The sequence below is a fragment of the Carettochelys insculpta genome, chromosome 3, assembly GCF_033958435.1.
Source record: "Carettochelys insculpta isolate YL-2023 chromosome 3, ASM3395843v1, whole genome shotgun sequence".
NCBI classification, from domain to species: Eukaryota; Metazoa; Chordata; order Testudines; family Carettochelyidae; genus Carettochelys; species Carettochelys insculpta.
The window spans coordinates 79,789,376-79,804,619 of NC_134139.1; the positions used below are offsets into that span (position 1 = coordinate 79,789,376).

Consider the following 15,244-nt stretch of genomic DNA (forward strand, 5'->3'; position numbering starts at 1 on the left):
TAGCGGAAACTTAGGTCACTGGGAGAGCACTCGCGTAGCGATAAGGAGTGGCTATGCAGCACGCATTACAATGATGTTGCCGAGGTATAACGTGTGCAGTGTACGTATAGCCTTAATCTACTGTTTTCTCTTGTAAATTTGCACCTCAGTTTTTTTCTTTTTGTGTTTGGTCTTTATACAAATACCAGTTGCTTTGGAAAGTTTGTGTAAAATTAGTTCCTTTTAAAAAATAGATAAACTGTTGAAAGAAGTATAATTCTATTCCATTTAAGTAAAAAAAAATAAGTTTTTTTTTTTTATTTACAAGTAACTTGAATGTCTGAAATTTTAATATCTCCCAGAACTTTGCCTTTATGCTTAAGAGTTGTTTGGTAAGTGGATTTTAAATTAATGTTGTAGTAAACACCCATAAGCTATTTTTCATGTTTTTATTATCAGTAACATAATTGTATTAAGCTTCAATCTCCCAGGCCACACAGTAGCAGACTTAAAAGTAGCTATCCTACAGCAAAGAAATTTCAGGACCAGACTCCAAAGAGAAATTTCTGAGCTACAATTCATCTGCAAATTTGATGCCCTCAGCTCAGGCTTAAACAAAGACTGTGAATGGCTGGCTAAATACAGAAGCAGCTTCCCCTCCCTTGGTGTTCACATCTCCGGATCAACTGCTGGTAGTAAGCCTCACCCTTGCTGACTGAGCTAACCTTGTTATCCCCACCCTTGCTCTGGCTTATTTATACCTGGCCCTGCAGATTTCCAAGACCAGCATCTGATGAAGTGAGTCTGTGCTCACGAAAGCTCATGCTCAAAACTTTTCTGTTAGTCTGTAAGGTGCCACAGGACCCTTCGTTGCTGTTACAGATCCAGACTAACACGGCTACCCCTCCGATACCTGTATTAAGCTTGTAATTTCATAGTTATCTGCAACACTGCAATGTTGCGCAAATTTGAGTTATAATGCGGCACTTGCAGATTTTTATGTAACTATCGTTTGGTGCAGGTCAAGACCTGTGAAGTTGTAGCAATACACTTGTTCATTTTCGTAGTGTCATAGCCTGAGTCTTTTTGTTTTATTCCTCTTTTATATATTTTTTAAAAAAGAAACAAAATGCAAAAAGCTATAATAGTGCTAAATCAGTTGGGACTTTGAATATGAATAAGGAACATGTAAGAGTAATTGTTCTAATAGCAAATTTAATAGCCCCATCACACACAGTATTCTTCTTTTCTCTTCAGACAGTAGCTGCCAACAATCCCAATGTAACTGGGACTTGTCTGAGATTTGCACACCCCTCACACATGGTTTCACTTTTGAACAAAATTGTGGGGACTGTGGGCCTCATCCAGGGCCTACTGAAGTCTTGGAAAGATTCCCGTTGATTTCAGTGGACTTGACTCAGGCCCTTTTTCAGTAGCAAGAGGGGCATTTTACTTTTACTGCAGTACTGACATAGATTTGAGTTTGGGATGCATATAGCAGACTTTCTGTGCTCTTTGCTGTCTCGTGCTCAGTTGTGTTGGTAGAAAACATAGCTTTTTTCCACCCTCTTGAACAAAGAGTTTACGGTATACACACCTGTCAAATGAGTTAGAGGCAGAAAAGTTGGAAGTAGGCATTATGATGAGTTTTGTGGTGTGAATAGGTATACTATTATAATTCATGAATGCTGCATGGGAATGTTTGTATCTCTCTCTCCTGCCAGCTGCTGCTGTGAGTTGGGCCCATGCCTTTCCAGGTCTATCAGCTACCTTTTGATTTTTGTTGACCACAAAGTGTTGTTGCAGTCACTATCAGGGACGTATGACTTTTTTTCTGTGAAAGAGAGCACGGAGACTGGTGCCTGTCTGTCTTGAATATCCTTCTGTGGTGTAGGTTTCTGTCTCTTGACTCTTATCTTTATGAGGTCACTGTGGGATACACTAAGGCAACATGAAGTCTTGTATCTACAAAGTGCCAGTGACTGTCAGTTTTATATCAAGTATCAGAGGGGTAGCCGTGTTAGTCTGGATCTGTAGAGCAATGAAGGGTCCTGTGGCACCTTATAGACTAACAGAAAAGTTTAGAGCATGAGCTTTCGTGAGTTAACTCACTTCTTCAGATGCCAGCATCTGAAGAAGTGAGTTAACTCACGAAAGCTCATGCTCTAAACTTCTCTGTTAGTCTGTCAGTTTTATGTTTCCATTTCATTTGAGTCCTTCTGGTGCAGTTAATTGACTTGCCTAGTGTTTTGCTGCTGCCACCTGAGTCTGAGTAGGTGAAAACAGGCTGAAACACAGTTCCAGCAAGACTAAGGTTGCTAGCCAGAGTGATTCCCATAGCAAATAGCCCAGTCAAATGGAAGAAGATTTTGCCTTTTGTCATTCAGGTTTCCTCCCTGAGGAGTTGTTGAATCCTCACTGCTTCGGGAGGGTAAGTTAATATCAGAGTTCAAAAAAGCTATTTATTGTTTGTGTTTGGCCATAGAGAGGTCAGGTCCTCTTCTGTGAGGAGATTACCCTGGTGATCCATGCCTTTCTGATCTCCCAAAGATATGTTGTGTGAGCCTATGCTTTAAGTGACCCAATAACAGAGAAAATTAGAACTTTAAAGACTAACAAAATGATTTATGCGGTGATGAGCTTTTGTGGGACAGACCCACTTCATCAGATCTGATGATGAATCTGATGTTTGTCCCACAAAAGCTCATCACTGAATAAATCATTTTGTTAGTCTTTAAATGCTGCATTTCTGCTGCTTTGTTTTGTTTAAGTGATTTAACAAACTGGATGTCCTATTTTGCACCAGCCAATGGGTGTTTCCTTTGGATCTTCAACATAGGGCATCTTTTTGCACACAAGATCTGACGGGAAACTGTTTAATCTTGCAAGGCTGAAAGCTAAGTCTAAGGTGCGGGAAGTCCTCATCAGAGAGATGCCGTTCGCAGATGATGCTGCTGTCGTGTCACACACAGAAGACCAGCTTCAGAAGCTGCTGGATCGGTTCTCCAAAGCATGCAAGGACTTTGGGCTCTCCATCAGCCTAAAGAAGACAAATGTACTTGCTCAGGACGTTGCTGTTTCTCCATCAATCAGCATTGACAACTATACGTTAAAGGTCGTCCACGAGTTCATTTACCTCAGGTCCACCATCACTGACACCCTGTCCTTGGAGAATGAGCTAAATAAGAGGATCGGTAAAGCAGCTGCAACTCTGTCCAGACTCAGCGAGAGAGTGTGGAATAACAACAAGCTGTACACTCACACCAAAATGCAAGTCTACAGAGCCTGCATCCTCAGCATCCTCCTTTACGGCAGCGAGACTTGGACCCTGTATGCCGCCAGGAAAAGAGGCTGAACGTCTTCCACTTGCGCTGCCTCAGGCGCATCCTTGGAATATCATGGAAGGACAGAGTGTCCAACACCGCCATCCTCAAGCAAGCTGGAATCCCAGCTATGCACACCCTCCTCAGGCAGCGGCAGCTCTGCTGGCTTGGCCACGTCCACAGGATGAATGATGGAAGGATCCCAAAAGACATCCTGTATGGCAAGCTAGCCTCTGGCAAAAGACCTCCCGGATGCCCCCAGCTGCGCTACAAAGATGTTTGCAAGAGAGACCTCAGGGAAGCAGACATCAAGCCAGACAGCTGGGAGGAGCTGGCAGACGATCGCAGCAGATGGAGGCAGGAACTATACAAGGGCCTTCAGAAGGGTGAGTTGAGAATCAGACAGCTAGCAGAGGAGAAGCGAGCCCACAGAAAGCTCAGTAAGGACCTGTCAGACACCCATTACATATGCAACAGATGCAGCAAGGACTGTCACTCTCGTGGGTCCTCACAGTCACAGGCAACGCTGCAAATGAGGACGCCAAACGGAACTACGAAGGGTGCAATCCATAGTCTACATAGACTGAAGGATGCTACTACTACTACTACTACTACTACTATAATGGGTGTTTCCTTCAAGGACTCCTTTTATGTCTGTGTTTCCTGATTTTCATTGAATTCCAGTTTGATTTGGAGTTGCCATGAATGAATAGGGAAGGGGTTAATCTCTTAACTTGAGTCCAGGTGAGCCACTCAGAGTGGAGTGACTTCTTTGAACTGAGAACAATTGCAGTTAATGGGGCTTTTTCCTGCTGGGAGGGCACAGAGAAAAGATGGAGGGAGAGGATGTGTCCCAGGCAGTTGGAACGAATCTCATAAATAGCCTGACTGTCTCCAGATCAGCCATAGAGATGTAAGTAGAAGGGAAATGTATAGTTAAACATGATCAAGTTATGGTTATTTTGAGTTTGGTTGAACTGGCTACTGCTGTTTGCTCCTGCTTTGTTTTTGATGTTTGCTGCTCTGTTTCTTATTGTTGTTTGACTTGAGATTCCCATGCCCCACCCCCCCAACTTTTAAGCTGAATCCCAGGAAAATATATTTTTCTCTGCATGCAAACCATGCTTTATTTTCTCTTGTTTTGAGAATAAATCACTGCTTTCAGCCAATTGATCTGTCTCATAAGAAGAGACTGTGTATGTTCATGCCTTAGACTAAAAGGTCAGCTACTAAATTACGGTTTTTGTGTCTGAACTGTCTCTGGAGGGAGGGTTAAGAACTTGGGGTGCCCCTAAGAAGATAATCCCAGGTGTGTCTGTCTCAGTTAAGGGGGGTTTTGTATTACCTAGGTGGTGGCAGCATTCCAGGTGATCTCTGATCTTGGGAAGATTTCAAATAAAGCCTGTGTATTGGCAAAGTGTTTAAGTTTTTGCCGGACTCCACTTTCTGCACACAGAGTGCCAGACTGGGGACAGAGCCCTGGCCAAGGGTATAATTTAAGATGTTGATTTTATCCTTAGCCTTTGAGTTGCTTCGTGGATTTCAGCACCTCATTCCTTACAAGTAATTGCAGCAGTTGAAATCAGAAGTGCTAAAGTCACAACCCATTAGTTTAATTAAGAAGATGCTGGAGGTGAGGCAAGGCACTTTCTCTGTGGTACTTGTTGACATTTAGAGCTCATTTGTTCTACCAAGTTTAACGTGGTGGGGAAGGTTAAATCTATGTAATATTTGTAAATGCACTCATAGCATGGGAATTTGTTGAAGAATTCAAATAAACACTGCAAAAGTATTGCATGACACCAGGATAAAAGTTAGCTGATGTATCTGTGAATACCATTGTCTGGTTTAGGCTATGGTCTCACTCTTTGTTTGCATATTCCCAGCAGAAAGAACTCACATCAAAGAAGAAGGAGGAGTTTGAAGATATATTGGAGGAGAGACGGCAGTCCAGTGATTTGCGCTACGCAATGAAATGTTACACTCCTGTCATTTACAAAGGACTTTCAGCTTGCAAGCCAAGTGCCATCAAAAATAGTGTGCTACAGTCTGATCAAGTTCAGTATGTTATCAAACAGGTGAGACTGAACGTGGAGTCTCTAATAGGTAATAAATGAAATCCAGGTAGACATTGTGTGGGAGGAGGAGAAAACTTTTTTTTTTTTTTTTTTGCTCTCTGTCAAACAGGTTATTTATTGGTGTTGGAAGGACCAGTAAGTCAAGAACTTGAACATCACGGTTTGCTAGCAGGCAAAATAAATACACTGATTGACCTCAAAGAGGTGTGGTAGATGATCTCCGAGAAGTGTTTGATTTTGCAGGCATGCCAGCATGTCGCACAGTTTATTCACCGTATTTGACTGTTTCATGAGTCTTGGGGGCATTCAGGGGGAAGGAACATTATGAAATACGTTGGCATACATTTTAATGTAATTTCCTTTCTTTAAAGGAAATTTGTAAACACAGAAGTAATTAGTAAAAACAAATGTAACAACCCCTTCCCAGTAAGCACCATCATGATCATCCAGTTCTGAAGCCTGAATGTTCAGCATTTCAGCACAGCCTGGAACTGGTTGAATAACATCACTCAAATACAGTGGTGCCTCGATTTACGTGAGGATTGCATTCCCATGCACCTTCACGGAACTCGAATTTCTCGTAAGTCGAGGGCAGCTTTTTTCCCTGGCAGAATGCACGTTCTGCAACCGGGAAAGCAGCAGGAGCACCTGGAGCTCCTTTTGAAAGGTAAGTCTTGGGGCTGGGAGGGGGCTGTGTGAGAGAGGCAGGGGGTTTGACCTGGGGACAGGGGGTTGAGCTGGAGCCACACATGGAGAGTTTGAACCAGGGTGGGGAGGTTGAGCTGGAGCTGTGCATGTGGGTGCTGAGTTGGAGCCAGAGATGGGGGGGCGGGGGTGAGCCAGAGCCATGCGTGGGTGGTGAGCAGGGCTGAGGGTGGGTGTTGAACTGGGGACACATGGGACCGGGGGGTTGAACTGGGGCCGGGGGGAGCGAGATTTTGAGTTGTGTTAAGTGCAACTCGAAATTGCACATTTCAAGGGTTTACTGTATTGCATCAGCTGACAGCAAGAGAAGGCGTTTATCCCAACCTTAAGGTAAGTGGCTAGAATCCAGGAGGTTGTCAGTGGGAACCTGGCTTGGCTGCCTTCCAACCCCTCTCAAGAGGTTGAAGGAACTCCTGACCTGTCTCTTGCCCCTGGGTGAGGTGGGACACTTAGCTGATGTATTATTAGAGCCACAGAGGTGATAGTGACAGTGTGGGGAAAAATGGCAGTTTTTTGTGACTGCTAACCAAACAAACTTTGTGATTGCTATCCAAACAAAGGGTAGGAATAAATGGTCACTTTTCACAATGGAGAGAGATAAATAGGAAGGTTTCCCAAGGATCTATAATGGGATCTGTACTGTTCAACTGCTTTATAAAATAATCTGGACAAGGGAGTGATCAGAGATGGCAAAATTTGCAGATGATACAAAATTAAACCAGGTAGATAAATTCAAAGTTAATTGTGAAGAGTTATAAAGGGATCTTACTAAACAGGGCAAAAAATGGCTGATGAAATTCAGTGCTGATAAATGCAAAGTAATGCACATTGGGAAAATAATCCCAAGTATGTACACAAAATGATGGAGTCTAAATTAACTGTTATCACTCAAGAAAGAGATCAGGGAATCATCTTGGATAGTTCCCTGAAAATGTTTCCTTAATGTGCAGTGGCAGTCAAAAAAGTTAACAGAATGTTAAACCATTAGGAAAGGGATAAATAATAAAACAGGAGAATCTCTAATACTGTTTCATAAATCCATTGTATGCGCACACCTTGAATACTGCATGAAGTTCTGGTTATCTTATCTCAGAAAATTAATATATTAGAAATGGAATTAAAATGGATAGGGATACAAAATAATTTCTATGTAAGGATAGGTTAAAAAGACTTGGCCGGTATGACACCACACAGTGAACATGAGAATGACTATATTGGATCAGACTAAAGGTCCATCTTAGCGCAGTTGCCCTGTCTTTTGATAGTAGCCAACATCACCTATTCCAGAGGAATGAACAGAACAGGTCCCTCCAAATGATCCCTCCCTTGTCACTTATTCCCAGCTTCTGACAACCAGAAGCTAGGGGCACCGCTCCTACCCATCACAGCTAATAACCATTGATGGACGTATGCTCCATGAAGTGATCTAGCTCTTTTTTGAACTTTGTGAAAGTCCTGATGTTCACAACATCCTCTGGCAAGGAGTTCCACAGGTGGACTGGGTATTGCTTGAATAAATACTGCCTTCTGTTTGTTTGAAACTGCTACCTATTAATTTCATTTGGTGACCCTTATTTCTTGTGTTAGGGGAATGTGTATATAACTTTTCCTTATTTATTTTCCTCCACCTGTCATGATTTTATACACCTCTTTCATATCCTTCCTTAGTCTTCTCTCTTCTGAGCTGAAAAGCCCCAGTCTTCATAAGGTCTCCTCATATGGTTCCAAACCCCTAATAATTTTTGTTGCCCTTTTCTGCACATTAACTGGAGTCAAAAGAGGACAATAGCTCAAAGTGCACAATGACTAGCTCAAAAGAGAATTAGATGTATTCATGGAGAATAGGTCAATCAGTGGGTATTAGCCAAGATGGCCAATGACATGCCCTCATGCTCCATGTATACATAAACTTCCAGCTGCCAAAAGCTGGGATTGGATGATGCGGGGCAGATCACTGGGAGTTGCCAAGTTTGATTCATTGACTTTGAAGCATATGATACTGGCCAGTGTTAGAGATAATATACTGGGCTAGCTTGACCATTGGTCTGGCCCAATATGGCTCTTCTTACATTAATCCTGCATGGAATTTCATAAGACAAAGAAAATGCCCTTCTCTGGCTCAATGGCTTTCTCTCAGCTGCCTGTTATGTGGCTGATGCAAGGCACTCTACCTGGGGCCACTTGGGAATATACGTATTAGCTAGAGCTGGTGTAGAACTGAACAGCCACCTGTCTGAGTGGGGAAAACTTACCTCTTGTCTTTGGAATTTTCTCCCTTGAAAATTTGCAGGAGCTGATCCAGCAAGCTTCAGGACATGAGCTGAGCTGCGTTTGTTCAATTTAGTTTTTGTATGAGTGTTGTGGTTTATATGGGTTTCTTTTTTTCCTGCTTTTGTGGCATGAGTAACTATCTGCAAAAAGAGAGATGCACTCTATAAACTAATAATTAAATATTCATGAAGAATAAGAAGTGTGCTGATAAACATTTTATGGGTGAAAGAGAGTAAAGTGCCTACCTTGAATAAATAAGAATTCTCATGCCTGTTAAATATTGATTTTGTTTTTGTTTTTGTTTGGTGGTGTTAGAAAAGGCAGTCGCTGGTTTCTTCTGTGTTGTAAAATAAGCAGGCTTTGCTAGATGTGAAACTATTTGGGATGAAATAAATGCTGTAGTGAAGGAAGTTTGAATGGATCAATTTTGATAGTGAAATGGCCACTTGAGTGGGAGGGGAGAAATTTCATGACTGTCATAGAAGTGAAAACATAACTAATAAGGCAAATAGAGTACATCTCTCCAAGCTGAGACATGGTTTATTGTATCCTCCATGGTTTTATAATATAAATATTCCTTATTTAGTTTAAATGTAATCATAAAGAGTTATCTTCTTGGTTCCATGTGTTGGCATCAGTATATTTAATAAGATGTTCACTCTCTAATTCCTTATTAACACTCTTCCAAGTTAGCGGTTTGCAATGGTTAAAACTGAACCACAGTACGCTGCAAATGTAGAGATGGTACTTTGTATGCACTTCAGCTAGCTGTTGCCAAAGCATTACATTACAAAGGAGGGTCTGAGTAACAGAGTTACCATCCCTTGGCTAAGTCTAAAAACTTACCCCAAAAGGATTTTAAAACTTTTATACAAGCATGTCTACGAAGAACACTGGCTTTTTAAAGTTGACTTTATTAATCAGTAAAAGAGGACCGAAGCATGCATTTGTCAGGAAGGCAATTTAAAAAGTACTTTTTAAAAATGTAAGCTACCTATAAAAGATACAAATCTAGTACAATATATGTATGCCAACGCATTCTAAATGTTTTATTATAAATATAAATGCACTCTGTCTGATACTTGTATTTTAGAAGCCGATCACTTAAGTTACCGTGCTTCAGAGAAGTTTGCACTTTATTTTTTTTGTTGAAATAGAACAGAACATGCCCGTCATATAAAGCAGAATCCACATTTTCCTAAAATAATATTTGAACTATTTAGAATGCTTTGCTTAGCATTGGCTTTACTATTTTTCTCTTAGTTTAGCAGAATAATAGGTATAGCTTGTGGAACAGTCTTTTTAAAAAATTATGGCTTTTCATCTTCCTGTTGCTCTTTATTTAGTTATCAAAAGAAATGGGAGAGTCTGCTGATATTATACAAGAAGAAGCCACTGAAATCCTGGACGAGATGGGTCACAATTTACACATAGGAGCTATTAGATTTTTTGCTTTTAGTTTGAGCAAAATATTTAAACGCCTCTTCCAGAGGGTTTGTGTGAATGAAGAAGGAATTCAGAAAGTAAGTACTGGTATAAAGACTGATGTAACTGGTGATTATAGTACTCATTTAGGCATAGATTCACAATCTTCACCCAAATTTATAGAGCCAAAAGATTTAAAGAATAGAAGTGGCAAGGTCTCTATTACATAGGATTGCCCTTTTCAGCAATTAGAAAGGGAGAAACCCATATATGAATAGTTGAAGGAGAATTTAAACTATAAATTTCAGTACACAAATAGCAGATTTAAATAATGAATACATTTTTTCTCATTGTTCAGAAATAGGTTTGTGACTGGAATAGATTTTGAAATAAGAGAACCCCAAAGTTCTTAAAGTTGAACTACAAATAATTTTAACTGTGCTTGTAGCATTGATTGTGTATAAAGAAAGGCCTAGGGATTTTGGTTGTTATTTACTTTGAAAATATCAAGATTGTTAAGTCTGGTCTTTCCTCCTGCTTTCCCCTGTCCACAGGACTTGTTGGCAGGCTCAGAAGTTGTGCCTGAGCTTTTGCATGCATTTACTGAAATGGTCGGATTAATCTTTATTAAAGGTTTCCTTTCTCCAGAGCATTAATTAGCCTTTGAAGTTTAGTTGTTAACAAACAAAGACGCAATCTGTCTAAATATTATCCTTCTTTCATTTATCAGGAGGTAGCCATGTTAGTCCGTAGCTTCGAGAACAAGAAGTCTTGTGGCACCTGATAGACTAACAGTTATTTTGGAGCATAAGCTTTCGTGGTCAAAGACCTGTTTCACCAGGTGCATGAGTTGGGGGTTGGTTTCAGAGGGGTATTTAAAGAGTGCGGTCCCAGTAAAATGGAGGGCCAGAGCTGACAAGGTCCATTCAGCAAGGTGGAAATGGCCCAGTATCAACAGTACTTATCAAAAGAGGAAAAAACAAGTCAAATCAGACAGGGGGATGTGAGCCTTTGTCAGAGTCTAATGGGGAGATATTAACGCTCAGGGCAGAGAAGCTGGTTTTGTAAGCTGCGAGCCACTCCCAGTCTCTGTTTAATCCTTGATTAATGAAGTCAAATTTGCAAATGAATTGCAGCTCAGAGAGATCTCTCTCCATTTGATTTTTGAAATTTCTTTGTTTCAGAACTGTCACCCTTAAACCTGCCTCTGAGAGTCATCACTCATGCATCTGATGAAACGGGTCTTTGCCCACGAAAGCTTATGCTCCAAAATATCTGTTGGTCTATCAGGTGCCACAAGACTTCTTGTTGTTTTCTCTTATTTCATTTGTTCAGTTTTCACTTTCTCATGATGTTAGCATTTCATTAATTCTCCAGTCAGTGTATAGCCTTTCGAAACAAGGCCTGAATTCTTAAATAAATTTTTAAAATAGCTTAAGAGTAACTTCTCCAGTGTATCTGGGAGGATGGGGAATCTTTCTTTCATAGTTTTGTTTCTAAAAGGCATAAGCTCATTTTTCCTTTATTAGTTCCTGCCCCCAAAGGTAAATTAAAGAAGTTCTAGAAGTAAAGTTGTGCGTATGATGAAGTGGAACATTGTCATAAGCCCTAAAGAAAGGGATTTGCGAATAACAGAAACAACGGAAACTGTTTGGAATGACATCCTTGTGATGGCTATATGGTATGCCCGGGAGAATAAGAAGCTATCTTATGTACATAAAGAAACTTATCTTATGTATTTAGAGCACTTTCATTATTGCCTATTTCAATTACATCTGACTCAGGGGTCTTGTCTACACTACCACCTTCCTTCAAAGGAAGGATGGTAATCTGAGGCTACGTCTACACATGCCCCAAACTTCGAAATGGCCACGCAAATGGCCATTTCGAAGTTTACTAATGAAGCGCTGAAATGCATATTCAGCGCTTCATTAGCATGCGGGCGGCTGTGGCACTTCGAAATTGACGCTCCTCGCTGCCGCACGTCTCGTCCAGACAGGGCTCCTTTTCGAAAGGACGCCGCCTACTTCGAAGTCCCCTTATTCCCATCAGCTCATGGGGAATATGAACGTGCATTTCAGCGCTTCATTAGTAAACTTCGAAATGGCCATTTGTGTGGCCATTTCGAAGTTTGGGGCACGTGTAGACACGGCCTGAGTGTTGGAAGTTTACTAATGAAGGCAGAACTTAATTAAGCAAATTCCCCCCACGGCAACTTCGAAGTTTTAAACTTTGAAGTACTAGCACGCCTCTAGCTGCAGTGCACCCACCGGTACTTCGAAGTCCCCTTACCCCTCAAGGAGTAAGGAGTTTAAAACTCCCAACACCCTAATTCCCATCCTTCCTTTGAAGGAAGGTCGTAGTGTAGACACAGCCAAAATATAGTAAAACTCTTCAGAGGGATGCTTGAAGGAGTATAAAGTAAAAGTCATGTTTCTCCGTATGTTATGGGAATGCCCCAAAATAAAATATAGAACTATTGTACCTTGTTAAGGCAATCCAAACACATGTAAGATGCCAGTAGGTCTTTGTAACCCATCTCCCATTATCTAGGTGTCGTGCTAAATTTAAGATTAATGGGGAGTTCTGCTATGGGAAACTCTAGATTGGTCTGAGGTCCAGTATTGAAGTTTTCAGATTTAAGTGTAGCTCCAAATTCTGTCAGCGAAAGCTGAAAGAATTACAGAATTGTGATAAACACAAGGGCCACCCTTTTAGGTGATGTTATCGTGATTTTCATTAAAAACAAAGACCATTTTTCTCTAAGATCTTGTTGGAATTTTCAGTGATTGCTTCCATTAAACCAATTCCCATAAATACTGTTTGTGTTTGTTTTTAGTTACAACAAGCCATTCAAGAGCACCCAGTTGTCCTGCTGCCCAGTCACCGAAGCTATATAGATTTCTTGATGCTATCTTATTTGTTATACACTTATGACTTGGCTCTCCCTGTTATTGCTGCAGGAATGGGCAAGTATTTCTTTAACTATCTGTTTTCAAGACGCAAAAATATGATAAAAGGTGCCTGGCACTAGCTATCATCATTAAGAACAAAACAGTTCCTGTAATAACCCCCTGTTTTCTTACGGTTAAGGCGTTCTGAAAAACTTCTTTTTGGGCTGACACATCTGCTCAAATGGTAATTTTTTCTGAGCACACTTGATCAATACACCGCGAACTGCACTTCTCAGTGAAAGCAGGGAAAAATGCATATATCATTCAAATAAGTTGCCCTGTTTTTTCCCTATATGCAGATAATTGACATGGCTGGATTTGGAAACTTGGTACGTGGCTATTTCTTACTGACGAGTGCCTACCCAGACAGCTTTTGGGTGGGATGGGAAATTGGTCTGGAGGAAGAGGACAGGGTATGATTGAATACTGGCAGCTGCATATGTGCAATAGAACATTTTCCTGCATCTCTTTGCAGTTAGATGTGCTATGTGGGGCTTACGTGCCCTTGTAACTGATCCTGTGAAGTGTCTTATGCACAGTGCTAACTCCTCCTGAGAAAAACAAAGTTGGAGCTGGGGGGGGCGGGGGACAAAAGTCTCTAATTGTGCTGAAAATCCAAATATGAAATATCTTTGTGTACGTGAAATTCCAAGCTGCCTGGGAGCCCTGGCTGTACAGCTGTCCACAAAGTGACCTGCCGAGGAGGCAGGGAATTTAGGGCTAGGAACTCAGCAATAGCTCTCTAGATAGGTTGCTGGGGGTGTGGGAAGCCCAGAGAAGCAGGCAAGCTCTGGAGAAGGAAGCAGGAGCGTGAAAGCCACGGTTCTGCAACAAGCAAACTGTGGAGGGTCTGGGAGCTTTGGCTTGATGGTCGCCTACCAAGCAGGCTGCTTAGGAGCTGGGGAGGCATGTGAGCTGGAAGGAAGCCCCTTATGATTTAGTTGGAAAGTTTGTGCTGATTTCTGTAAAGGGTTGTCAAAATCAACACATTTTTACAGAACATTTTGTTTTTGATGAATTATCATTTTCCAGCAGCAAAAATATTCCATCAAAGAACTTTCAACCAGCTTTAGCTGTGACCTTACTATGCACTTTTCAGTACATGACTGAGTACCAGTCAGTCTTAGGGACTTAACTTTGCGCTTTTCACATGCAAGGTGCTATAGATGGGGCAGTTACTTTGTGTATTAGGTATGCACTTAATGGATGATAGTAGTTGTACTGTCCTGCAAAGCTTTCGGAAGTACTTATTATTGGCTGAACTTGCTTCCTATTGAAGTGAAAAGGAATAGAGCTAGACCAAAACAAATGCACCCTAAATCTCTTAAAATATGGTTATATTGTAGCCATAACTCGAAACCTTATGCAATTTGTGTTGCGCAAATTGTGTATTTCATGTTACCTTACTTCGAAATGGCATCAAAGTTCAAAATAAGTGGCTGTTTTGAGGTTTCCATTGCCTCCCTCATGCCATGGATAGCAGAACCATGCTTGAAACAGTGCTGCTATTTTGAGATTGGTGGTTAGTGATGGGGTTGCTATTTTAGATACATTTGTATCCTGAAATAGCAACAGCAGTCTAGCCATACTCTTAGAGTTTAGATGAGATCCTCAAATGTTTTCAGAACTTACTGTGCCTTACAACACACTAAAGATTTATTCGTATTCAGTGCTAATGGTCATTACAGAGTTTGTACTTTATTAAACCTAAGATGTTAAATGTAAAATATATTTCTAATTTTTTAAGATTAGTCACCAGAAACTAAGGTTGAAACTTTGAGCTGACTGTATTGCACATGTATACGTTCTGTTCCTCTTTCCAGTGAGGTATGTAGCTTAATATGTGCTTTATCATAGTTTACTCTGGACTGTACTATAAAGTTATACTAGATGTTCATGGCAGCCAAGTTGTTATTGCTCTTGGAACTGTTTTTTGTGTAGTTACTGACTTAGACATTCACTGTGCAACCTTAAGATTCCCAAATATAGTGGATCAGAGGAAGGTACAAGGATCAAAGATTTTTCACACTGTCCTGAATTATGTGGCTCTCCAAATAATTCATTGCTATAATGCTAGTGTTTTATATTATTTGCCAAAATCCAGAAAAGGGTCATCTGACTCCTCCAGAAAAAAGTAGCCGTTGCATTTTTTTGAGTTCCTGTTTTACCTTCCTCATAGAGTTGATGAGCTAGACATCAACTATTGTAAATGGGCATGATGTCATTGACTTGAATAGAGCTAGGCCAATTTACATCAGCTATGGATCTTCTAGAATATATTTAAATGGGGATGTTGCTTGCTCTCAGGATTATCGAGGGCTTTGCTACATTTACAGAATTTCAGTGATGGACCTGCAGTGCTGATTGAAGACACTACCTACACGAAAGGGAGAGACACTTTCTGTCAGAATAGGTATGCCGCCTCCCCAAAGATGGTAACTGTGCCATTGGGAGGAGCCCTCTGACCAGCATAGTGCTGTGTGTACTGGGAGTTCAGTCAGAGCTGAAG

General features: G+C 41.0%; 1 protein-coding gene across 2 annotated transcripts in view; it reads left to right on the forward strand.

Moving 5' to 3' along the window:
* The window catches only part of GNPAT (glyceronephosphate O-acyltransferase), a 48,287-nt gene that overhangs the window by 8,180 nt on the left and 24,863 nt on the right, over window positions 1-15,244 (forward strand). The window contains exons 2-4 of one of the 2 annotated variants that reach the window (XM_074990199.1): window positions 5,189-5,380; window positions 9,703-9,879; window positions 12,621-12,750. In XM_074990199.1, coding sequence (XP_074846300.1) covers window positions 5,189-5,380; window positions 9,703-9,879; window positions 12,621-12,750 — 499 coding nt within the window. The remainder of the gene's footprint in view (window positions 1-5,188; window positions 5,381-9,702; window positions 9,880-12,620; window positions 12,751-15,244) is intronic. The other variant, XM_074990200.1, reaches the window with a different exon arrangement.